The sequence below is a fragment of the Rhinoderma darwinii genome, chromosome 10 (assembly GCF_050947455.1).
Source record: "Rhinoderma darwinii isolate aRhiDar2 chromosome 10, aRhiDar2.hap1, whole genome shotgun sequence".
NCBI lineage: Eukaryota > Metazoa > Chordata > Amphibia > Anura > Rhinodermatidae > Rhinoderma > Rhinoderma darwinii.
This window is the reverse complement of record NC_134696.1, coordinates 49,889,924-49,914,494: the sequence shown is the minus strand read 5'-3', so window position 1 is coordinate 49,914,494 and position 24,571 is coordinate 49,889,924. Positions and strand designations below refer to the sequence as shown.

At 41.2% G+C, this 24,571-nt stretch overlaps 1 protein-coding gene across 1 annotated transcript in view; it reads right to left on the bottom strand.

The window, feature by feature from the left end:
• Positions 1–1,640: 1,640 nt before the first annotated feature.
• The window catches only part of LOC142661447 (uncharacterized), an 89,247-nt gene continuing 66,316 nt past the window's right edge, over positions 1,641–24,571 (bottom strand). The window contains exons 4-13 of the mRNA XM_075838841.1: positions 23,556–23,852; positions 20,680–20,709; positions 14,860–14,889; positions 11,813–11,842; positions 8,056–8,145; positions 6,317–6,344; positions 5,974–6,017; positions 4,926–4,960; positions 2,986–3,156; positions 1,641–2,836 (exon numbers count right to left, since the gene is read on the bottom strand). Of these exons, the coding sequence (XP_075694956.1) occupies positions 2,995–3,156; positions 4,926–4,960; positions 5,974–6,017; positions 6,317–6,344; positions 8,056–8,145; positions 11,813–11,842; positions 14,860–14,889; positions 20,680–20,709; positions 23,556–23,852 (746 nt within the window). The 3' untranslated portion in view covers positions 1,641–2,836; positions 2,986–2,994. The remainder of the gene's footprint in view (positions 2,837–2,985; positions 3,157–4,925; positions 4,961–5,973; positions 6,018–6,316; positions 6,345–8,055; positions 8,146–11,812; positions 11,843–14,859; positions 14,890–20,679; positions 20,710–23,555; positions 23,853–24,571) is intronic.

Sequence of the window (24,571 nt, the reverse complement as noted above, 5' to 3'; positions counted from 1 at the left end):
CCTTCTCAATGAAGGCATTTTCAAGCTCAATATTAGAGCGGTAGGTATTAGACTGGGAATTCCACTGGGAACAGGGATTGATGTTAGTAATTAGAATATATGTAAGCACTATATAAACAACGCAAAATAAATCATGTAAGCTTGCTTTGCCACAAATGGAGGGTGTAGACAGAAAATGTATTATTAGTAGTAGTCACAGGTTGCTCTATTTATGTCTAGTGCTTTGACATTTTCAGTAAAAATATTTCTGCTGTCTTATTAAATTGTGTAAAATATTTTTGGACATGTCGTTGCGATTTCACAATCGACCTTGCTTCATTCATAAGTATCACGGGGCTATGAGTACGTCTTTGATTTGCTTGTTATGCAGGATGTATGTGGAAACAGGTTCTTATAAATGCTATGCTGGTTAAAAAGTTGTATGACCTTTACATTTCTTCTATGCTAATTGTCTTACAAGAAAACTGGCCTTAAAGAAAAATAATCACCCTCTCACAGAGAAACTGCAGCAGGCACATTGAGACCCCAAACACCCATAACATTGCTGACATTATAAGTGTTCTTCTATGGATCTTATCAAACTGTGAGCAGGATGCAGGCAAGCCACAGATACAGGTCTAAGGCACAGGAGAGGCCGCAGACTGTTTCTTATGCAGCAGCATGTGTGTCACAGGCAGTGTGCAAACTCCAGCTCACTGCAGGGAAGGGTAGACGTGATTTGTAGATAGTAGTTTTACATCCTTTATTGGTAACAATTGGAAGCAGTCTGAAAAGATTCAGTGACAAGAGTCACCAGAGTTGCAGGTTGGGCCTCCCACAGGATCCCCTGTTAACTTCTTCACTCTCCTGCTCTGGCAGTCATGCAGCACCGCACTTACAGTATTTAGTGCTTGTTTCATATATTTACCTGTATTAGGTCCATCTCATTGAGTTAATTTCATGTTCTGGTGTATGTATATTTAATGGTATAATCTGCAAATTGCATGCTGCATTACTATCGCCCCTTTATAAACCTGGCCAGGTTCCTCTAGTGAGCTCCGTTTAATTACAGGGTTTTTTATTTACGGTCATTGACCGTAAAATTGTAATTTTTAGCTATTAAATTATTTAAATAAACTTGTTATATTAATTTTCTTATCCTAGTGTGTGCTGGATATGTCCGGGATTACACATTAGACGGTATTAGAGCAGTATAATTTCAAATTTAAGGAAACAATATATCTACAATAGAGGAAGCAAAGCTAGATGATTAATTGCAGAGATACAAATTCATTGTACTAGGAAATAGATGTCATGTCTGTGATATCTGACCTGGGAGAATAGAGGAAGAGCACACTTGTGAATCATATGGCTTGAAAAAAAACCTCATAACCAGTTGCGTTGCAAAGACGCAAACTTGGTTTAAAGGGGTTATGCGGGACATTTAAAAATCATCAGCAGGGCAGGGAATGATATAAATTAATAATGTATAAGATACTCACCCCTAAAATGGCCCCCTCCAGCGTTGAGGCACCGTTCTCTGCTGCTCCGGTCCCGGAAGCTCTTGCAGCAGACACGTGCTGTTCATTGCTGCCTTCAGCAGTCATGCTATTATGAACGGCATGTGATCGTTGAGGCCAGCAATTGGCTTAAGTGACCAATGAATGACATGTGACCACTGCAGTAGCTTCCATGAGCGAAGCGGCGGAGAACGGGGGCTCAGAGCTGGAGCAGGGGGCTTTTCAGGATGTAAATATCTGCTAGCTTATTATCCCCTGCTTACCATCCCCTGCCCTGCTGACAATTTTTAAAGTCCCAGATAACATCCTTAATAATTATGCAGATTACACAAAAGATGCCTTTTTAATTTATACACACTCATTCTCGTTAATGCACAAAAATATTCACTCTTCAGTGTCCACTCTACATTAGTATGATCTGTATGCAAAATCTATAGCAGGGCCCCCACCTACTATGTACCATTTATAATACTGGTTACTCCTTATGTGCCCCAGGGACGGGTGCAACTGCTAACGCTGCACCCCACTATAGCTATGCCTGTGAACTCTAATTCTGGGAGAGAAATGGACATTATATTTTGTTAAATACGTGTGTCACGATCCATGGGTATGTGGACCCACTAGGCCACACCGCCTTAGCGGAGTAGCAGCTGGCCAAACAACATTCCCAGTAGAAAAGTACCTTTAATAGTCCAGACAGTAATGGAGGCTCGGCACAGATGAACTTGTAGACACCAGATGTGGTGTATATCAGCAGGCATTACCGGTGGCACAACACAACTCCAACAGGTTAAGGCAGAGGAACAGATATAGCAAGGGATACAGGATACGGGTAGAAGGGCACAGGAACATCGGGAACAGGATAACACTAATGGATCATATGCTATAACTAACATGGGTAAACACAACAACGCTCAGGCAATGAATGAAAGGGCAGAGCCATTTGTATAGTCCAGGGTGATCATGGGCTAATTACAGATTTTCCTCATTTGTGTGCATTGACACTTTAAGGCCGGGTGTGAGCGCGTGCGCGCACCCTACGGGAACTAGTGCAGCGATGCGGAAGTGAGTGTCGGCGTCTCTCAGGAGGGTAATGCCGCCCGGCACCGACTTGTCCATGGCCACGGCCGTTGGGGGGTAGGCAAGCACGAAGGTCCGCCGCTGTGGACCTAACAACGGTAAAATTTTCTTTCTGTATGAGATTTAATGAGTATATCTTTACGAAGCAGATGGGCCTTTATGTGCTACTTCTGCACCTTGTCATCCTCACAAGTATCCCCACATGTAAAAAGTTTCTTGAATTGAAAAGACATCGACATTACCAAGCCACAAGTCACCTAAAAAAAGAAGCAGTGTGAAATAGAAAAAGCTGTTATTTTACTATTTCAACTACACATAAGTACAGAAGACAAGTATACAGGACAGGATGCTGACATATATAATCTATTAATATATTCAAAAGTTGAATTCACATATTTTATTTTACCCTTTTTTATCAGTTTAGTTGTGAGTTTTTGACTTCTGCATATACGTCAGTGTTCCTAGGTGTATCTGGTTCTATGTTCTTCTGTTTTAGGGTGATTTTGTTCAACCTTGCATAGGTGATTCCATCATCATTATCATCATCCATGCCTGTGTCTTTCACATCCCTCTCCACCTGCAATATAAAACATGTACATCTAGATCTGTCTTCTTTATATATACTTTTCTGCTAATGTCAAATTAATGTTTTCAGAAATAAATGGGAAATTACTAGTTCATGTCAATATTTCACAACATTTGAATCTCAAATCACCCAGCTTGCCCCGACTAGCCCATTTCTCCCAGAAACACCCCTTTTAAGCAGATAAGTATATACCCCATCCAAATAGTAATCTATGGACTATTTGCAAATATACAAGTCCATGGGGAGAACAAACAAACTCAGCAGATGTTTCCCTTGGTCGGATTCAAATTTAGGACCAAAAAGGTGCTAAAAGGAAACAGTAATAACCCCTGAGTTTATATGGATTTCTCAAGCAGCAGATCCCCAGCAACCACTCTGGTATGTGGAAACCTGACCATCACACCTATGTAAGCTTTTTGGACATTCTATTTCAAGACCATGGGTATTAATAGTGTGTGGCCCCTTTTTTGTGCCTATAATGGCCTCCACCTCTCTGTTAAGGCTATCCACAAGATTTTGGAGTGTGTCTGTGGGAATTTGTACTCATTCAGCCAAAAGAGCATTTGTGAGGTCAGACAGTGATGTTGGACGAGGAGGTCCGGCTCGCAATCGACATTCCAATTCATCCCAAAGGTGTGCAATGGAGTACACCACTACAGCCGACACTAGGCTTTACACATGGTGATCTTAGGTTGGTGTGCAGCTGTCCAGACATGGTACCCATTTCATGAAGCTCCCGACGCACAGTTCTTGTGCCAATGTCACTTCCGGAGGCAGTGGAAACGAGTGATGCCACAGAGGATAGTTGATTTGTATGCGCTATGTGCTTCAGCACGACCCTGTTTCGCGAGCTTGTGTAGCCTACCGTTTCGTGACTGAGCTGATGTTACACCTCTATTTCACAATAATAGCACTTATAGTTTTCGAATAAAAGTCCTTAATTGTGGCCTTCCTCTCTTAACCCCTTCAAAAATCGAAATACTTGCACAAGCTTTGCAGATCAGAATGGTGTGAATCCTGAGACTTGATCCAGAGATGGTTGTTAGCCACTGAATGGCGGGTGCGCGAAGCTAACTAACTTCTGAATGAGTAAAACGTAATACTTATACAGTCACTTTTTTAAAGAAAACATTACAGAGCTGTGCTTAGGGCATTATATTAATAACATCACTATTGAAAATTTGGCTTACAGTATTGCCCTTCCTCCACAACATGCAGCTTGTAGATATGGCAGCATGTACAACCTGATTAAGGTTTCATAGAAATTTATTTGTTCATTTATGAACACCATAAAAATGGTAAATCAAGGTAGACAAGCTTCAAGTGCTAGTGTGGTTACACAGGGCACAGCAGCCAAGGCCAATGAAGGGAGCACCAGCGATGGCCTGGCACCCGAGGCTTGTGACCACCAGCATTGTAATTGTATAGCTGTATTATTTAGACATTGTATAACATTGTAATTAGATTGCTTTAGATATGGAACTGATATTTCATCATTGTGTGTTGGTGTTATTTGAGCACTAAATGGTGGCATTGTGCGGCACAGCTACTTAGGCAGTATATTAGTTCTGCAGTATATGGAGGACTTTAAGATTACAATTTATGGCATTATCATTGATAGTATATGTGACTTATGAATTTTGCTTGCATTTACAACAATGTCGCAGGGGATATGAGAGGACAGGGAAAATACGCCCATTGTTTAGTACTGCATCAACTTTTGAGGCCAGTATTTAAAAATAAGTGGAGACTGTACTTACATAAGAAATTGGTCTCATCTTGTTCACTGTACTGTCTGTAAAAATCACGCACACATTCAATAAATGCCATAATTACCATTAGGATACAGGTTATTTAAAAATAAATCTTAGGGTCACTTAGCAAACTTTACAAAGGTTCCCACCATCCACTGAGAGCTATGACAAATGTAAGTTAATGAAAAACTACCCTCTGGAAGACTGGCCACTATAGACTTATAAATAGCCATGCACCAATATAATCAATACAATCCTACAGAAAAAAATTGTGCTAAACTAGCAAAGTGTCGCAAAATAACAATAATTTATTTATTCATCATGAAAGACAATCATAAAACATATTGAAAAAAAAAAAAAAGAGCATCACACACACTCGAGCGGACAATAGACTGGCTGTACAATGTAGCAAAAAAAAAATATACATGCAGTTAAAATGTGTGGGTCACTATCTACAGGGGGCACTGTGTGTGTCACTATCTACAGGGTCACTGTGTGAGACTATTTACAGGGGGTCACTGTGTGTGACATAATCTACAGGGGGCACTATGTGTAACTATCTACAGGTGGCACTGTGTGTGTGTGCTTGATGCTTTATTTGTATGAGGCAAAGGGTGTGCGTATGGCATTTTATTTGTATAGAGCACACCGTGAGCATGTGGTGCTTGATTTGTATGTGGCACTATTTTTAGGCTACACATCACATAGCACTATTTTTAGCAGGCACTACGTATTTGACGCTTTATTTTCATAGGGCACAGCCTATCGGACTATTTTCAGATGTCACAGCATGTGACACTATTTGTATGGGGCACTGTGTGTGACATGATCGTATTTAGAGGGCACAGTGTGTGATATAATTGTATTAAGGGGGCATAGTGTCTGGGGGGGGGGGGGCAATTCGTCTAATCTGCATAGGGCACAAAAATACCTTGCTCCTAGGGACTCACATGAGCCTTAGGAGATAGCAATGGAATCGCCTCCTTTAAGGGTTTCTATTCATTTCAATAGAAGAACCTTTCTAGATGTTCAGGATGTGATTCATCATACTTACATGTTGCTTCAGTGGTAGTTTCCGCTTGTTCACTGCAATATTCACTGTAAAACACATTGACAATGTGTATTGTATGGTTATCATTGAACATTTCTTCAGGAGATATAAGCATGTGTAGAACATTGTTATGTGATAATAAGTCTAGTTCAATCGTTTACAGCTCTTGATGTCGCCCTTCAGTTCATGTCATATATATAAGTATTCTGCCTACCCTTCAAGTGGACACATTTTTATGATAGGGAACAATGTTGATAGCAATACTAGTAAATTATACAAATATAATATTAGTAGTAAAAAATAGCAAATATAATTTTTAATCGTAGTGATATGAAGGTCTTGTTACCTGTTTTTCATTTTTTGTGGTGATGATTCTGTTGAATAAAATATATTAATATTAAAAATAAATATCAAATGTTTATGGCTAGATTATTCTAGTGATATAAAAGGAGAGTCAATATGACTAGGTTTATGCAGGAGATGATTCTTATTCCCATTGTTTTAGAATCCCATCTCTTTTCTAAGGAAAGTAGCTACATATGAAATCCTAACAAGTTGATATCACTATAGGACACAGCCTTCTTGAGTGATGATTGCCCCCCATGGAGGCACCTAAGGTGGAGAGACGACTGGTCCCAGGGTAATTTTTTTTTTTAAATCAGAAAACGACCTATTGTTTAAAGCAAGTACCATGGCACTGCCTGCATGAAAAACAAATCCTGAAATATTTGGACACACTGGACACTGAGCCCTCATAATACGCTACCACTTCCTGTCATTCTTTAGCTTGAGCTGTGTACAATCGGGGCAGGAGCCATCTCATTATAATCAGAGGACAGGATTACAATGAAAATGTACATTTATTTAACAAAGATGGAGGCAGATAACACAGGATCACATTGACATAAGTGATGGAGACAAATCAGTTCTTCCCGCACAGTGACAACTGTACATGGCACAGAGCATGCTCACGACACTCTCCCATATACTGTAAGCCATTAGGTTGCTTTCCATTCTAATATTCTTATGCCCAGGAGCTTGCACTAAAGCAGAAATGTGAAAATGCTGTTCACAGCAGTTTGGGGTTCCCCATTCCTCACAGCAGTCCCATGTTCCCCCAGCTACAAGACCGCAGCCAGAAGGGATTAAATCGAGCGTGGGCTCTGCTATTCCATTCAAAGGTAATGGCACTGATGGAGTGCTATGCTCGGTCAGACCCCCACTGATCGAGTAGTTATCGCCTTTCCAGTGAATAGGTGGTGATAATTTGTTATAACCGGAATACCCCTTTGAAACCAACTCTGAAAAATAATTACATTATCTAATGGCTGTGTGGTCACCTATTCTGAACAGAGATGAGGGTTTCTGGGTACTAGGAAATGCCACTAAGTGCATCCCTGGCATTCTGACATAATGATCGACAACATTGCATGTGAGAGGGTGGAAGAAGCACCGATTATAAAGCTCGATTATAAAGCACAGTGTATGCAGGGCTTAAAGATGACTGGTCAGCTCTCCTGACAGGTCTATTTCAGCAAATATTTGTATTTCTCAAGAAATAACAATTCTAGGGCATCTTTTCTTAAAACTATGCATTGCGCCATTCCTCTGTTATTCCTCCTGGAACTGTATGAATAAATTTACAGTTGGGTGTTACCATTGACCTTGTTAATAGGGTGGGCCCCTACACAGTGTGATGCTGTCAGCACTGATTGGCCAGTATAAGTATGTAGGGACATGGCCCTTTCATATGTGAAATGGTAACACTCAGTTGACAATTTATTCTATCATTTCCAGGAGGGTAACAGAGGAATTACGCAATACAGAAATAATGCTCCAGTGTAGTTGACTTTTGGAGAAACGTAGGTATTGACTGAAACAGACATTGGCTTTATATAGCATACACGTTGATCTCTGTCCTTTATAGAGTATAGAGTCTGTCCTAGTGATAGTTACAATGAAATGGATAGTGTTTAGGAAATGACTTGCCACATGCAGAGATACAGAACTTAGTTTATACTAATGCAGTTCTGTATTTATTACATGATTAAATCATACACTATTGGATCAATATTAATTACTTACTTTTTTTCCTTATGAAGTAAACCACTAAGATTACTACCAGGATCAAAGCGAAGAAGCCACAAACAGCGGAAACAACAGGAATCCAAACACCTGAAAAGAACCGCAACTAATAAGACACTGAAAATGTGCAATGTCTTGTCAAGAAAGTTATTAAACATTGGATATTGTTACTATCATAATACACAAATGAGCACAATATTTGTATTATGCAATAATTGCAAATCTTAAAATGTTATACTAAAACATGTAAACGCTATGTACACCTTTAAGGGCATTTTTTTTATTTTTATAAATAGCTTAGTCAGTGTGATTGGTGTAACTTTGTGAATAGTTTTATTAAAAATTCCATTAAACTTTGGAAATACAGCTGTTCTGTATTCTCTATCCAGAACAGTTGTATTGCACGTTTTACACTGAATCCGTCAGTGTCGGCGGGCCCTGCGTGTCTGACATGCAGAATCCACCTGTAATCGATGACATCTAAGCTATGAATTTAGACCCGCACCAATCATATACTGATGACCTATCCTGTGGATAGGTCATCAGCTGTCTGGTCATAGACAACGCCTTAAAAAAAAAAAGATACATTTTTCTAAAGAAACTTAAAGGCTATGTACACCTTTGACAATTTTATATATATATATATATATATATAAAATTGTGCATCAGTGTGATTGGTGCAGCTTTCTAAATACATTTTATTAAAAATAATTTTTACTTTTTGAAATACAGTAGCTTTGTATTCTGTATATAGAGCAGCTGTATCTTGCACTGGAACCTGTATCCGTCAGGTCCGCAGGATCGAGCTGTCAGCGATCACATCTAAGTTTATAACTGATTGCTTACAGGTGGATCCTGACACGCAGGACCCGCTGTCACTGACCCTGCCAGTCCTGCGGATGTGACGGATTCAGGTCTTTACACACGAAACAGCTGCTCTGTATACAGAATACAAAGCAGCTGTATCTCAAAAAGTAAAAAAAAATTTTAATAAAATGTATTTAGGAAGTTGCACGATTCACACTGATGCACAATTTAATTTAAAAAAAATAAAACTATGTCAAATGTGTACATAGCCTTTAATAAATTTAGATTGTCATGTACGCAGAACTGACGGGTTAACAAATAATTTGTTCACCCCTACCCAAGATATGAGCACAAGGCTCCTTTTTACCATTCAGATGAAGTATAGAATCAGACTTCCCTACTCACAATTTGTACCTGCCAGAAAGTTAAATTCTTGGGATAATTTTGAACTCCCTCTGCTACAATTGAATGAAAAACTGTATCCTGTACTAATGAGGAAAATCTGCTGTTCAGCTCATGATAAGCATTTGAAATAATTCTTAGAATTGAATCCTCTGTCCCTTTTTGTGATTTTCTCAAAATGTGATAAAGGTACCGTGGCAATTAAGTGTAAAACGACAATAGCGGACATTCTGCAGTCCCATAGTAAAGGTAAGTGTAATTGTACGTTCATAATAGTTGGTCATTACATTGATTTGTTGTCATTTGGGCATCAGAACACAGTTTTCTCTGATTAGTGAAATACTTACCATTGTCAAAAATGTTTGTTTCTTCTTCATCTAGAAATGTCAATTTTTTTAAAATAATTTAGAAAATAGAAAAGTCTCTTATTTATTGTTGCAGTTAAAAAACATCTCGGTTTTCTTTTCCACATACCCAGAGCATGATACAGCAATATGTGGTGCCTACTTATACAGTATGTTACAAGGTTTTTATTTTATGTACTTAAATTTCAATAAACACTCATAAAAAAGAATGGCAGCCCACATTTGGCTCTTTGTGATCCTATCCTCTCCTAATCTTTTTTTACACAAGTAGCAGGTAACCATAGGTCCACCTGTCTTAACATCATTAATATGTTCTGCCCTTCCCCTGCTGCTTGGAGGCGTCCAGCACATGATTATGGGGTGAAGTTCTTAATGGGCCATTATGACTAAATGTGTAACCTCCTGTACTCTAGAGGAGGGAACATGAAGATCCAATCAGAAAATATAAGAAGTTTAAAGAGGACGTATCAGTTTCTGGGAAACCTCATGAAGTAATAGGAGACCAAAATATAAAGCGGTGTATAATCACTAAAGTGAAAAAAAAATTGTCTTCTCTAATTTTGTGATAAAAGTTCTGCTGAACGTGCATGTGTACTCAATGGGAACAGTGGCGCGTGCGGGGAGTGTTTCCAGTTGCCCGGAAACCCCCGCCTGTGACCAGGGCTGGTAGGCCCTTACTTGCAATCTGACTCAATTGTATCCGCATCTTTAGGCACTGTAGCATTATCTACATGGGCACTACTTTAATGGACACTGTGTGTGGTGCTTTTTACAGGGAGTGTGTGGCACTACCTACATGGGCACTGTGTTGGGCACTACCTACACAGACACTGTGGCACTGCCTACATGGGCACTGTGCCACTATCTGCATGGGCATTGAGTGTGGCACTATCTACTGGGAGTACTGTGGCACTATCTACAGGGGGCGATGTGGCACTATCTACAGGAGCACGAGTGCTATCTACACATGGCAGTGTGTGGCACTATCTGCAAGGGACATTGTGGCACTATCTACTGTGGGCAGTGTGGGGCACTATTTACAAAGGGCACCGAGTGTGCCACTATCTTTGGGGGTTTTTACGGCACCAGTAGTGGTCAGCACATATCCACTAGCCTACCCCATTAGAGCTTGTAATATAAAGGGCTAGGCTGGTGGATAAGTGCATACCACTACTCGTAGCGTAAAAACCAGAGGGTATGTTGAAATCCAATATGCCTGGTCCTACTCTCCCCAGACATTTGCCATCAGGGGAAAGTCAGGACTCTCCCATAGATGTTTGGCCGTTCCCGTTAAAATCGGCAGTTTGACTGACATAAAACTAGTGTGTATGAACACCTTAACCCTTCACAAGCAGCTGTGTCCTCCTGTAGCCGATTAACCCTTTACAATTAACTATCTCTTCCTCCTTTAACAGATTAACCCTTTACAATCAGTTATCTTCCCTTTCTCTAGCAGATTAACCCTTCACAAGAAGCTGTCTCTTCCTCCTCTAGCTGGGCTGAATAATACACAGGGAAATCGTATTATTATATGGTTGATAAATAATATTCTGTATAAAGTAAGCTTAAGTCTTTAGCTGGACGTGAGCCAATTTTTCGCCTGTTTTACGTTTCACCGATTCATCACCCATAACGATACATTGGGGAATTAATACCTCACGTTTGAGATTCCCTTTAGGCAAATTTATGAGAAAAATAAAGAAATCGATTCTACCATTGTACTCTGTGCACCAGTACAAAACGAAACAGGCAAATTAATTTGTTCACCCCTACTCTTACCAAGATCTGAGCACAAGGCTGCTCTTTACCATTCAGATACGGTGTAGGCTTAGCCTTCCCCACCTCACAATTTGTACCGGCAAGAAATTAAGTAAAACTCTGCTAAAACTCTGCTAAAACTAAATGAAAAACTGTATCCTGTACTACTGAGGAAAATCTGCTGTTCAGCTCATGATAAACATTTGAAATAATTCTTAGAATTGAATCTACTGTCACTTTTTGTGATTTTATCAAAATGTGATAGAGGTACCGTGGCAATTAAGTGTAAAATGATAATAGCGGACATTCTGCAATCCCATAGTAAAGGGAAGTGTAATTGTACGTTCACAATAGTTGGTCATTACATTGATTTGGTATCATTTGCACAACAGCTCACAGTTTTCTCAGATTAGTTAAATACTTACCATTGTCAAAATTGTTTGTTTCTTCTTTATCTAGAAATGCCCAAAAAAATATGAATAATTTCAAGAAAATAGAAAAGTATTTTATTTATTGTAACATACTTACATCGTTTGAAAAAAGACGTAGGTCAATCAGGTTCAACATTTCTCAATAAATTACCCGTCATTCATTGCTTGATTAATTATAACCCTCAATGCCATTCATAAATAAATACATAAGCATCTGGCCTTTTATTAAATTCTGACATAGGATCTGCCATCACTGCCATCACCACATCTTGGGGAAGGGCATTCCATAGCTTGACCACTCTAAGGGTATGTTCACACAGCTTATTTTCGGCCGTTTTTCGGGCCGTAAACGGTCAAAAAACGAACAAACCATCGGAGCGCTCTGTTCCGACGGGCCGTTTTTTACGCAGCCATTTTGAAAAACAGACACGTAAAAAAAATGGCCCGAAAAAGAAGTGCATGTTTTGGTGTTTTCATTGACTCTATTGAAAAACAGCTCCAAAAACGGCCATATAAAGCAGCGAAAACCGTGAGTTGCTAAAAAAACCGGCTGAAAAACAGGAGCTGTACCCATGAAAACAGTTATGTATTTTCAGCCGTTTTTTTATTTTGTGTGTGCACATACCCTAAGGGTATGTTCACACACTTAACAAAAAACGTCTGAAAATATGGAGCTGTTTTCAGAGAAAACAGCCTCTGCTTTTCAGGCGTTTTTGAAGCTGAAATTTAAGATTCTTTTAGGGGGAGTTCACACAGAGTTTTTTGGCGAGTTTTTTGACGCGGAAACCGCGCCGCAAAACACACCAAAAACGTCCGAAAATGCCTCCCATTGATTTCAATGGGAGGCAGGGGCGTTTTTTTCCCGCGAGCAGAAAAACCAGAAGGGACATCCCCTATCTTTGGCCGTTTACGCCTCTGACCTCACATTGACATCAATGGGAGGCAGAGAAAGCATATTTCACTGCGTTTTATTCCCGCGGCACTCAATGGCCGCGGGCGAAAAACGCAGTGAAAATCGGCGTTCAGGCAGTGGAAAATTTTGAGGCAGATTTTCCGCCTGCAAAAAACTCAGTGTGAACCCAGGTTTTTACGATACCAGTAGTGGTCAGCACATATCCTACCCCATTAGAACTTGTAATGTAAAGGGCTAGACTGGTGGATAAGTGCAGACCACTTCTCATAGTGTAAAAAACATAGGGTAGCAGAGGCATGGTCAAAAATAACTTTGTTTGAAAAGTATTTGTTTTGAAACCCCGCTTAAAAATCCTGCGTTTGCCCCTGGGGAGAGGGGAATTTCCAGTGAGTACAAAGTAATGGGCATGTTGAAATCCATTATGCCTGATCCTTTTCTCTCCAGTTATTTGCCATCAGGGAAGTGTCGGGACACCCTCATAAATGGTTGGGCGGTCCCGCCAAAGTCGGCAGGTTTGGCCGACGTTAAACTTATGTGTATGAACACCTTAACCCTTTACAAGCAGCTGTGTCCTCCTCTAGCAGATTAAATCTTTACAAGCAGCTGTCTATTCCTCCTTTAGAAGATTAATGCTTTACAATCCGTTGTCTCCTCCTCAGGGGCTGGCTGGCAAATTTTAGCCTGGGGTAAGTACACAGTACTGGCCCATGAGTAGTGGCCTATCCTTAACCTGTTTACCTCTGCTTCCCGTATAAAGTTGGCAGATGTAACTGGGCTTTTAATCCAGCCGTTGTTAAAAGACGGCAGGTAATATTTTCATGTTGGGATCGCACATGCATCTGCAATCTCAGATACAGTGCTAGAATAAAACATGCTTAAAGGGGTTGTCTGACACCAGAAAATGAAGACACTAAGTAATATACTTTAATTTTACAGATGTCCAGATTACCATCCCCTGTTGTGGTCCAGGAAGTGGAGTTTCTCCCCTAGCTGTAATGTGCTGACATAGCCTCAAGGTTCAGGGAGCTCTCCCTCTCTGTGTGTTAGTGACATGATGGAGCTGACTTACCCAAACTGAGCAAAGCAGCCAGCCCCTTCTCTATCACACTGTGGAAAACATTAGCCCTCTGTCTATTCTGCAAGCGTCCCTACTCCTCCTGCTCTCCTTATTAAAGAGGCTCTGTCACCACATTATAAGTGGCCTATCTTCTACATAATGTGATCGGCGCTGTAATGTAGATTACAGCAGTGTTTTTTTTATTTAGAAAAACTATAATTTTTGACGGAGTTATGAACAATTTTAGCTTTATGTTAATGACTTTCTTAATAGACAACTTGGCGTGTTTTACTTTTTGACCAAGTGGGCGTTGTGGAGAGAAGTGTATGACGCTGACCAATCAGCATCATACACTTCTCTCTATTAATTTACTCTGCACATAGTGATCTTACTAGATCACTATGTGCAGCCACATACACACACACTACCTCCCCCACAAAAACGATTTATACAGAATCCCCCACACAAACATAGTATTCACTGTTATATCCCCTTCCCCCACAAAAGCTATTTTTAAAGAATCCCCTCCCCCCACACCTAGCATTTACAGTAAAGTTTCCCCTCCCCCATAAAAATTATTTATACAGAATCCTCCCCCCAACAGATAGCATTTACAGTACTCCCTACCTGTACAGCACATAAACAGCTGTACTTAACAGTCTTGAGCTCTGTGGAGGAATCCTCTCCGCTTCCTGTAGTCACACAGTGCGGTTTTGCCGCATTTTTTACCACGTGGCGAAAACTGCTCCCAAAAAAACGGATGTATTTTTCCTTGATAAGCAACAATTTCCCAAATTGTGGTAAAAACGCATGCGTTTTTTAGTTGTGGTTTTCGGCCAAGCTGCAAAAGAAACCAGACAAAACCGCACAGTGTGAATATATGCTCTGTGATTTTCTCAAAAAGTAAAAAAAATAGCCTTGGCAATTAAGTGCGAAATGACAATAGCGAACATTCTGCAGTCCCATAGTAAAGACAAGTGTAATTCTACGTTCATAATAGTTGGTCATTACATTGATTTGGTATCATTTGGGCATCAACGCACAGTTTTCTCTGATTAGTTAAATTCTTACCATCGTCGAAACTTTTTGCTTTTTCTTTATCTAGAAATATATAAAAATTTATTGTAATAATTACAATAAAATAAAAAAGTTTCTTCCATTTATTGGTAAAGTTAGAAAACCGAGCTTGGTTTCCTTTTCCACTTACACTGAATATAAAACATCTTTTAAGGTTTTATGTACTTAAATTTCAATAAATGCTTATAAAAAAAATTGCAGTCCAAATTTGACTCTTTGTGCTCCCATCCTCTCCCAGTCTCTTTTTAAATAAGTAGCAGGTACCCCCGGGTCCACCGGTCCTAACATCATTTATGTTCTGCCCTTCCCCTACTGCTTGGTGGCGCCCAGCACATGTGCCTGTGGATGACATTTATTTCTTTACAAGAAGCTGTGTCCTTCTATAGAAGATTAACCCTTGACAAGAAGCTGTCTATTCCTCCCCTTCTCTAGCTGTGCTGCATAATACACAGGGAAATCTTATTACATGGCTGATAAATAATATTCTGAATGAAGTAAAGTTCAGTCTTCTAGCAACGGGTGAGACAATTTTTCACCCAATTTGCGTTTCACTGATTCATCACCCATTACAATGCATTGGTGGATTAATTCACCACTTTTGAGATTCGCTTTTGGCAAATTTATGAGAAAAATAAGGGAATCGATTCTCAAATTGTTTTCTATGGACCACTGAATCAACATAGCCGCAAAGCAGGCAAATTGATTACCGCAAATCTACTCCTGAGAAGTTCTGAGCGCCGGGCTACACGTTACTGTTCAGTTGCTGTATAGAAACAGCTCCTAACGCTCACAGTTGGTACCACCCAAAAATGAAGGAAATCCCTACAGGTTTTCTTTAAAAGTGTAATAAAGACATGATGGGAATTAAGCGTAAAACGACAATAGTGGTTCAAAGGTAAAAGAAAGCGTCTGGCAAGGTGTCTGAAAAGTCTATGTGAAATCTATATTTACATAAAGAGTCTTGAGATGAGACAGGAACCTGTAGTAACAGTGTGAGCCCTAGGTCACCTTAATGTCTGTGCGGAGCATAGTGCGGCCTCAATAGTTCAGTCGAGCATGGAGACATCTGGGGGCTAAAGCGTATGAGGATAGTCTAGGGGAAACCTGGGATTAATCCACTGGTTCGGGAACTGGGATTTATAAGGGACTCCCTTATCTTGAAGTGAATAAATCAGGCATTTTAAAGCCACCTGATGCTGTAATGGTCACCAGAAAAGGCCAGATGACAGCGCAACCTGTGAGTTCTCATACTGGAAGTGACGGTATGAATATAGGTCTTCCAAAAGGTCATCTCTGTTGGAAAGCTTGGCAGACTTATATAGAATGTCTGTGGGCCGAAAGATTTCTTTATAGCGAACCTAGAATGAAATGTTATTGGAGGAAGGTCTACCCAAGGCCACATTAAAAAGTCTCCTCAGGACAGAGGACAGGTTATGAATAGGAACAGTTGGGTAATCTGCAAGTTTTTAAAAGCACAGTGTAGCGTCCATGGCCGCGGGCCGTCGGGTATACTCACCTCCCGACGCTCGCAGCCATGGATGGTCCCCATCTCCTTCCTAGGAGACGCCAGCGCTCACTTCCGCACCGTTCGGCTGTGTCCCGTAGGGTGCGCGTGCACGCTCGTGCCCGGCCTTAAAGCGCCAGCGCGCGCAAATAGGAGGAAGTCATCATCATCAACTGCCACGATTTCCTGGTCTATAGAAAGCCCCTGGCCTTCTAATCCTTGCCTGAGCGCTGTTAGTTTTCCCAGTCTGTCTTGCAAATGGTCCCTTAGTGTTTCCCGTTCCTGTTGTTACCCGTGCCTTGTTCCCCGTTCCTGTTTCCCGTGCTGTGCCTTAGTATCAAGTCGTGCCACATCCTGTGTCATCTGCCACGTCCGGAGGAATCCGCCACGTCCTGTGTCATCTGCCACGTCCGGAGGAATCTGCCACGTCTGGAGGAATCTACCACGTCCGGTGTCTTCTGCCACGTCCAGAGGAATCCGCCACGTTCTGTGTCATCTGCCATGTCCGGAGGAACCCGCCACGTCTGGCGCAACTTGCGGCTCCTGTGTCCTCCGCCACATTTGGCGCTATCTGCTGCAACCATCTCCATCTGTGCCAGAGCTGCGGCCACCGTCTGGACTATACAGGTACTCTTGTGCGGGACATTCTATTTCTGGGGTGTTCTGTTGTTTGGCCAGCTGCCTCCCGGCTACGGCGTTACGGCCTAGTGGGTCCACTAACACGCTTCGTGACACACAGTAGTTGGCTTTTACTTTTGAAGTCATTCATAGGCTTTAAGGATAAAACCTATATTCCCCCTTACATAAAAGACTAAGTGAGTAGCTTGTATATGTGCTGTGTCATGCTGGGTCCAGCCCTGTTTGTATGTAGTTCAATGTGTAGGAATTTGTAATGTAGTATTGTCTGCTGTAATTAGATGTCACTTTTGTATTAGGGAAATATATAGCTGACTTCAATTAAGTAGTTAGTCTGTGGCCAAGCCACATGGTGTACAAAAGTTCCCTGGGCTGAGAGAGAAACAAGACTTAGGCCTGAGGCATGGAGCCGTTCCCTAGGAAATGACCTGATAAATGGGAAACTTCATAGGATTCTGGTAGGATGCTGCAGCTCCAGATGGACATATTGGAGACGAAGCAGCTGCAGCAGGCTCTAACCTGTGAAATGCAGTGGAGTAGATGGGAGGTGATGGCACAGAATAAGAACAATCATGTGAACGGTGGGCTAGAGTGTGAGTGAACGACTAAATGTGCTTTTCCTGTGTTGTGATGTTACAGTCTGTGTAAAGGATCGGCCAGGCACAGCTTCTGTGTCAACACCCATAGGTAATCAGTCTGCACCTGCTTCTATGTCTGTGAGACTGACTCCATCTTCCACCACTCAGGATGGCAGGCTTAGGAGTGGGAGAGCCTATCACAGCCTGGCCAGACGGAGCTAGCTCCCGCCCTCTGTCTATTTATACCTGCCTTTCCTGTTCCTCCTTGCTTGTGATTCTTCTCGTTTGGTTTCCTGGCCCTGCTGCAGCTTCTGATCTATTTGACCCTGCTTCATATTGACCCTGTCTTACTGACTACTCTCCTGCTCTACGTTTGGTACCTCGTACACTCCTGGTTTGACTCGGCTTGTTCACTACTCTCCTGCTCTGCGTTTGGTACCTCGTACACTCCTGGTTTGACTTGGCTCGTTCACCACTCTTGTTGCTCATGGTGTTGCCGTGGGCAACTGCCCCATTTCCCTTAGCTTCTGTGTACCCTTGTCTGTTTGTCTGTCGTGCACTTATTGAGCGTAGGGACCGTCGCCCAGTTGTACCCCGTCGCCTAGGGCGGGTCGTTGCAAGTAGGCAGGGACTGAGTGGCGGGTAGATTAGGGCTCACTTGTCTGTTTCCCTACCCCCAGCATTACAGTCTGTCTGTGTTGTGTGATTGGGGTGTGCGTATCATGCTGTGTGTGTGAGGTGTGTATGTTGTGTTGTGATTTGTCCCACACCTTTCTAGAACCTAATGAATTGGGTTCTGCTGAGAGTGTGAGCCCCTATGTTCTGGGAACCACCAGGTCTTCCATTTGAGAGTGGGTGTCCACGCCAGCACATGCTCTGCCAAAGTGTGGGGACGGTATTGACATGGCGCTGGTAACCCAAACCACAATACTAGTGTTCGGGGCAAGTGAAAGTAGTGTTGGCGCTAGTGGGGGGAAAGTGAGAGGTGCCTGGAGGACCTGTTTTTGGCTAGTAGCGAGCAAGCCCATGGAGGGAAGATGAATCTTGAAGGTATGGACATGTGGTGCTGGTGAGCCGCACAACAATGCTAGTGTTTGGGGCAAGTGAAAGTGGTATTGACGCCAGTGGGAGGAAAATTGAAGGTGCCTAGAGAACCTGTTTTTGGCTAGAATTAAGTGAGTCCCTAGAGGAGAGCAGTAGGGCAGCTTTACCCAGCAGAGTCAGTAGTAGTCGTCACGGAGCAGACATTGAGCTATTGGGAGACTTGTACAGTCTGGGATTGAAGCGGTGCTGGTGGCAGAGTATTTGTCATTGAGTGGAAGCTCTGGAGAGTAGGCTAGGGCTATGGAGATTGCCAGTCTGGAAATGGGAACCAGTGGGTATATGAGAACCACTGTGCTAAAAACTGGTTGCAGTATGTAGTGAAGCCTCGTAGGGACTAGAGAGATTCCTGGATTGGTGGGCCTGTGAGGAGCACTACAGTGGGGACTGGTTGCCATGTAGGCCTGAGATGTGGACTAGTGATTGTAGCCCTAGAAAAGGCTGGACTACTGGAATAGTCATTGAAGAATGTAGCAGTGGGTAATTCATGGAGCTGTGTGAGGAAATACAACCTGGGTGTGGTCATTGCACCACAAATAAGCCTAGCATGAATCCTAAGAGGGAAGAAAATCCTAAGTGAAGACATGTGTGAAAGAACAACTGCCTTGGTGTGGGGCCTCTGTGGAGTTAACAATGACCTGAGACAAAGAGGGACATTTTCGTTGTAGATATGTATATATTCTGAATAGTTTCGGTCCAGACCCATCATGGACTGAACACCTGTTTGGCAGGAGGGAATTGTAGAGGGACGACTCTTCAGATCAGAGTTGGTAGAAGCAGTGACTATCTTCCTGTTTGAGTACAGAAAGTTATATTAAGCGTGTGATGCAGAGCATTATTATTTGTGTGGGTAAGTGGTCCTTGTGAAGGGTGCTCTTCCCAGTGGTCTCTGAGAAGCTAATAGTGGCCTGTGTGGAGTGAAAGTTGGTTTGTGTGTAGTGGTAGTAGTAGTAGTTTGTGTCACAGTTGTTTGTTTGGTATAGAAGGATGTACTGTATGTGTATTGGGTTCCAGAACGTTCACGTGCCATTGCCCTACAGAGTGACCAGCAGCCTACAAGCAACAGTGCCACCTGGGGTTAACGGTAACCATCTGACTTATTGTGCACTTTTCAATGTGAACTGAAACCACTAAACAATTGCAGTTGTGTTGTTGGTTTAAGGGTATGTGCACACACACTAATTACGTCCGTAATTGACGGACGTATTTCGGCCGCAAGTCCCGGACCGAACACAGTGCATTGAGCCGGGCTCCTAGCATCATACTTATGTACGATGCTAGGAGTCCCTGCCTCGCTGCAGGACAACTGTCCCGTACTGTAATCATGTTTTCAGTACGGGACAGTAGTTCCACGGAGAGGTAGGGACTCCTAGCATCGTATATAACTATGATGCTAGGAGCCCGGCTCCCTGCACTGTGTTCGGTCCGGTACTTGCTGCCAAATTACGTCCGTATATTACGGACGTAATTAGTGTGTGTGCACATACCCTAACTGTTACAGTCTGCGATCCATTCTTAGAGGGGGAATCCATCAACCCTCAGTACCACCCCTGACAAGCTAACATAAGAAATCAAATTACCTTCAGCTCTCCTGCAGCCTAATGACAGACTAAAAAACAGCATCAATATTTTGCCTATATCTAGCGCAGACTAGAGATCTTTTCCCAAATATATTAGCCTGTCGTAGGAGAAATGCTTATAATTCATAAAACTTGGTGACTACATTGATTTTGAGTTTAACTTTAAAGGCTAAGTACACTTTTGAAGCTACATTTTTTTTAATTACTCAATGTTTTATCTAATTTAAACAACTTTTGATATAGATTTTTCTTAAAAGAATGTTTTACTTATTAAGATATAGCTTCTATGTATGCTGTATACATAAAAGCTGTATCATAGGTCAAAGATGTATTTTAAAAAGTTTTTTTTAAAATTAAAAATCAATTTAAAAGTTGTTTAAAATCAAATAAAACATTTATTTAGGTAAATACTTACCATCGTTGCTACTTTTTGTTTTCTCTTTATCTATAAAATCCAAAAACAAAATGGATTAATTTCATTTATTGTTACATTTAGAAAACCCAGCTCCCCTTCCCTTTCCCGTCCTCTTATATGAGTGTACATGCAAAATTTTATACCTAATTATGTGTTGTATTTGCCCTGAGGTTTTTATTTTATGGACTTAAATTTCAATATATACTACCTAAAATGTAATGAATAAAGTTCATGTGAACTTAAGTGTAAAACGACAATAGTGGACATTCTGTAGTCGCATAGTAAAGCCAAGAGTCTGGTAAGGTGTCTGTCGCCCTCATACTCCAACAGCCACAACAGTTAAAGGGGTATTCCAGTTTTAGCAGATTAACCCCTTAATGACCGGGCCATTTTGCACGTTAATGACCAAGGATTATTTTTTGTTTTCTCACGGTCGCATTCCAAGAGTCGTAACTTTTTTTTTATTCCGTCGACATAGCCGTATAAGGGCTTGTTTTTTGCGGGACGAGTTGTATTTTGTAATTGTACCATTTTTAGATGCTTATAACATATTGATTAACTTTTATTAACTTTATTTTAGGAGAGAATTGAAAATAAGCAGCTATTCCAGCATTAATTTTCACGTTATAAATTTACGCCGTTTACTATGCAGCGTAAATAACATGTTAACTTTATTCTATGGGTCGGCACGATTACGGGGATACCAAATATGTAAAGGTTTTAATTACTTGTTTTTGTATTGCCGCATTCCAAGAGCCGTAACGTTTTTATTTTTCCGTCGATGTGGTCGTATGTGGGCTTGATTTTTGCGGGACAATGTGTAGTTTTCATTAGTACTATTTTGGGGTACATAGGACTTATAGATTAACTTTTATTTTATTTTTTATGGGGGGAATGGGAGAAAAGAGAGAATTTTGCCGTTGTTTTTTGCGTTTTTTTTGGACGCCGTTCATCCGGCGGTTTAATTAATGTGTTCATTTTATTGGTCAAGTTGTTACGATCGCGGGGATACCATATATGTGTATGTGTAATTTGTTTTGACAGTTTTACTAAATAAAACCACTTTTTGGGCCAAAAAAGTAGTTTTATATGACTTTGACTGTAATTTTTATTTTTTTTTCTTCACAAACTTTATTTAACTGATTGACATTTTTTTTTAAGTCCCATCAGAACACTTCACTATGCGATCTGTTGATCGCATATATAATGCTTTGGTATACTTAGTATACCGAAGCATTATTGCCTGTCAGTGTAAAACTGACAGGCAACCTATTAGGTCATGCCTCTGGCATCGCCTAACAGGCAGTTGCTGAAGACAGACCTGGGGGTCTTTGTTAGACCCCCGGCTGTCATGGAAACCCGACTGCGACCTGCGATTTGTTTGCGGGTGCACCGATGGGGTGACAGAGAGAGCTCCCTCCCTCTGTCAAACACATTAGATGCCGCTGTCACTATTGACAGCGGCATTTAATGGGTTAAACTGCCGGAATCGGAGCGCGCTTCGATTCCGGCAGTTGCAGCAGGAGCCAGGCTGTGTATAACAGCCGGGCTCCTGCCGCTGATCGCGTGGGTACAGTGTCAGTACCCGCGCCATCACAGGACGGATATATCCGTCCTCCTGCGCGAACTAGCAGCTGCTGAGGACGGATATATCCGTCCTTCGGCGTTAAGGAGTTAAGATTATTATTTGTATAATGAAGAGTTATACAATTTCAAAATATACTTTCAGTATCAATACATCACAGTTTTAAAGATCTCTGCTTGCGGTCATTCAAAAGGAACCTGCATTGTTTATTTCCAGAGATGAAACTCTGTTCGAATCATGTAATGGACACAGAGGTACAGAAATGGTTAAAATGACAGTTATCAGAGCTTTTTCCAGTAATGAGCCAAGCACCGACGTGTCCATCGTATGACAGGACAATTTTTTATCCCCCAAGAGTAAACAATGAAAGTTCCTAATGAATTACTGCAAGCAGAGGAACTGTGAGGAATTGAGGCAGAAAAAAATATTGCAAAATTGTATAACTTCTTTATGAAAAATAAAACATTTATACAGCGCCTCAAATGCTGAGGTGTAATTGATGTTGTTCTTGTTTTGAAAAAATAAAATTAAAATATGTTTAAAAAAACAAAAAATAAAATAACACTATTTGCTGAAACTGGAATACCCTTCTAAGCCATGGCTACTGCCGTGTCCCATTAGTGTCATTTATTGTGCCTGATGTGTAGATGAATGTATTGCATGTAAGACGTAGGCAGGTGGCCTGGGCAGGGGGTAAGCACAAGCTGGGCTCAGGGGGAACACTTCTGGCTGGAGTGGTGGCACCTATGGCTGGTCATATCACATACATTACATATTATCACCATATTAGTGTTTTGAGCTACAGACATACAGTATATTAGTTATCATCAGAGAAGGGAAACTTTTCCTGGGTGCTTAATGCAGTGGTTTCAAATAATGCCCACCTCCCTCCCTCACTGAAAAATAATTCATTTAATTGTGCCATATCGCTCGCCTTCCCTTATAATTTCCAGGGTTATTTATTAACACTACACAATGTATTTATTTCAAGAGTTCTTCTGTGGTTTCCACATAAGGGCTCTCTGGATAGATTTCAGGTCATCTGTAAGCTTGTAAAAATGACATCTTTATTTTTACAAACCTCTTACTGAAATTTAGTATTTCCGTCAGTGATAATTGTTAGCAGATAATAGTATTATCAGAACATGTCACCAGTAGAAATCAGAGGTTGTATATACACTACAGTTGTTGCAGATATATCAGAATGTTATATATGGTCAATGCTTACAGACTGACAAAGGGTCCATGCCCCAAAAAAAGGCTGAGAACCCCTGATTTATTGTATCCTTACCTTTACATTTTGTAGGTGTCAGTCTATTACTGAGTGGTGATTCAATGACATGACGCGGTTGTTCTTTTACTTCTAAAACATAAGAACATCTGTACTCTGCTGTGAGGTTGTAAACTTCAAAAGTCACTTGTAGGGAACTTTCCACAGCAGACAAATCTGTAATTCTCTCCTTTCCTGAATACAGAAGAAAGCGCTTCAGTCTGCATTCTGCTGGAGGATCTGGTACTCTGCAGGTTATTAGGAGCTGCATGTCTTCTGAGTCATCTTGCAAACATGAGATGTCTGGTTTGCGTGGATCTGAAAGAGTTAAGAGTTGTTGATATCCAAGGAGCATCAAATTAGAAACATGTATGAAGTACATTGAAATTCCTTTAATCTGGCAATTTATGGTCCAGAAATCCTAAAAATGTGACAAAACCATGCTCAAAAAGCAGAAATGTACCAGATAGTCTAGTACTCGGCAGGTCCACAGCAAGTTTTCCTTGGTATAGTGGCAGCTTCTTAAGATCACAACAAAACACCTAATACAAGTACTGATGATGATGTGCACTAGTGGTCTCTGCCATGCTGATGCCAGTCTGTCATTTTTGAGCATGTACCAGAGTTCACCAGATTGCACCAGGGCCTTAATTGTGATTTTCAGGAATCACCAGGTAGCAGGTAAGAACATATTACATGTGTTTATGGTTCAGAATCCGATTATCTGTCACCTTAGCCGTCATGGGGATGTCACATCATCAGAATTAACTTTGATAATCTGAACAATTAAATACAATAATAATATCTTCAGAAAGTAAGGCCTGATTTACATGAGCATTGAATATGTCTGTGTGATAGCCAATGAAGCAACGGCCGGCACACGGACCTATGTAATTCAATGGAGCCGTTGAAAAATGGAGCCGTTGAAAAATAGAAGATGTCCTATTTTGTTCCATTTTCACGGATCCCTCCATAGACTCAAGTCTATGGGGATCCTTTAAAACGGAACCTGCACGGGGGGCGCCTCGGGCGTGGTA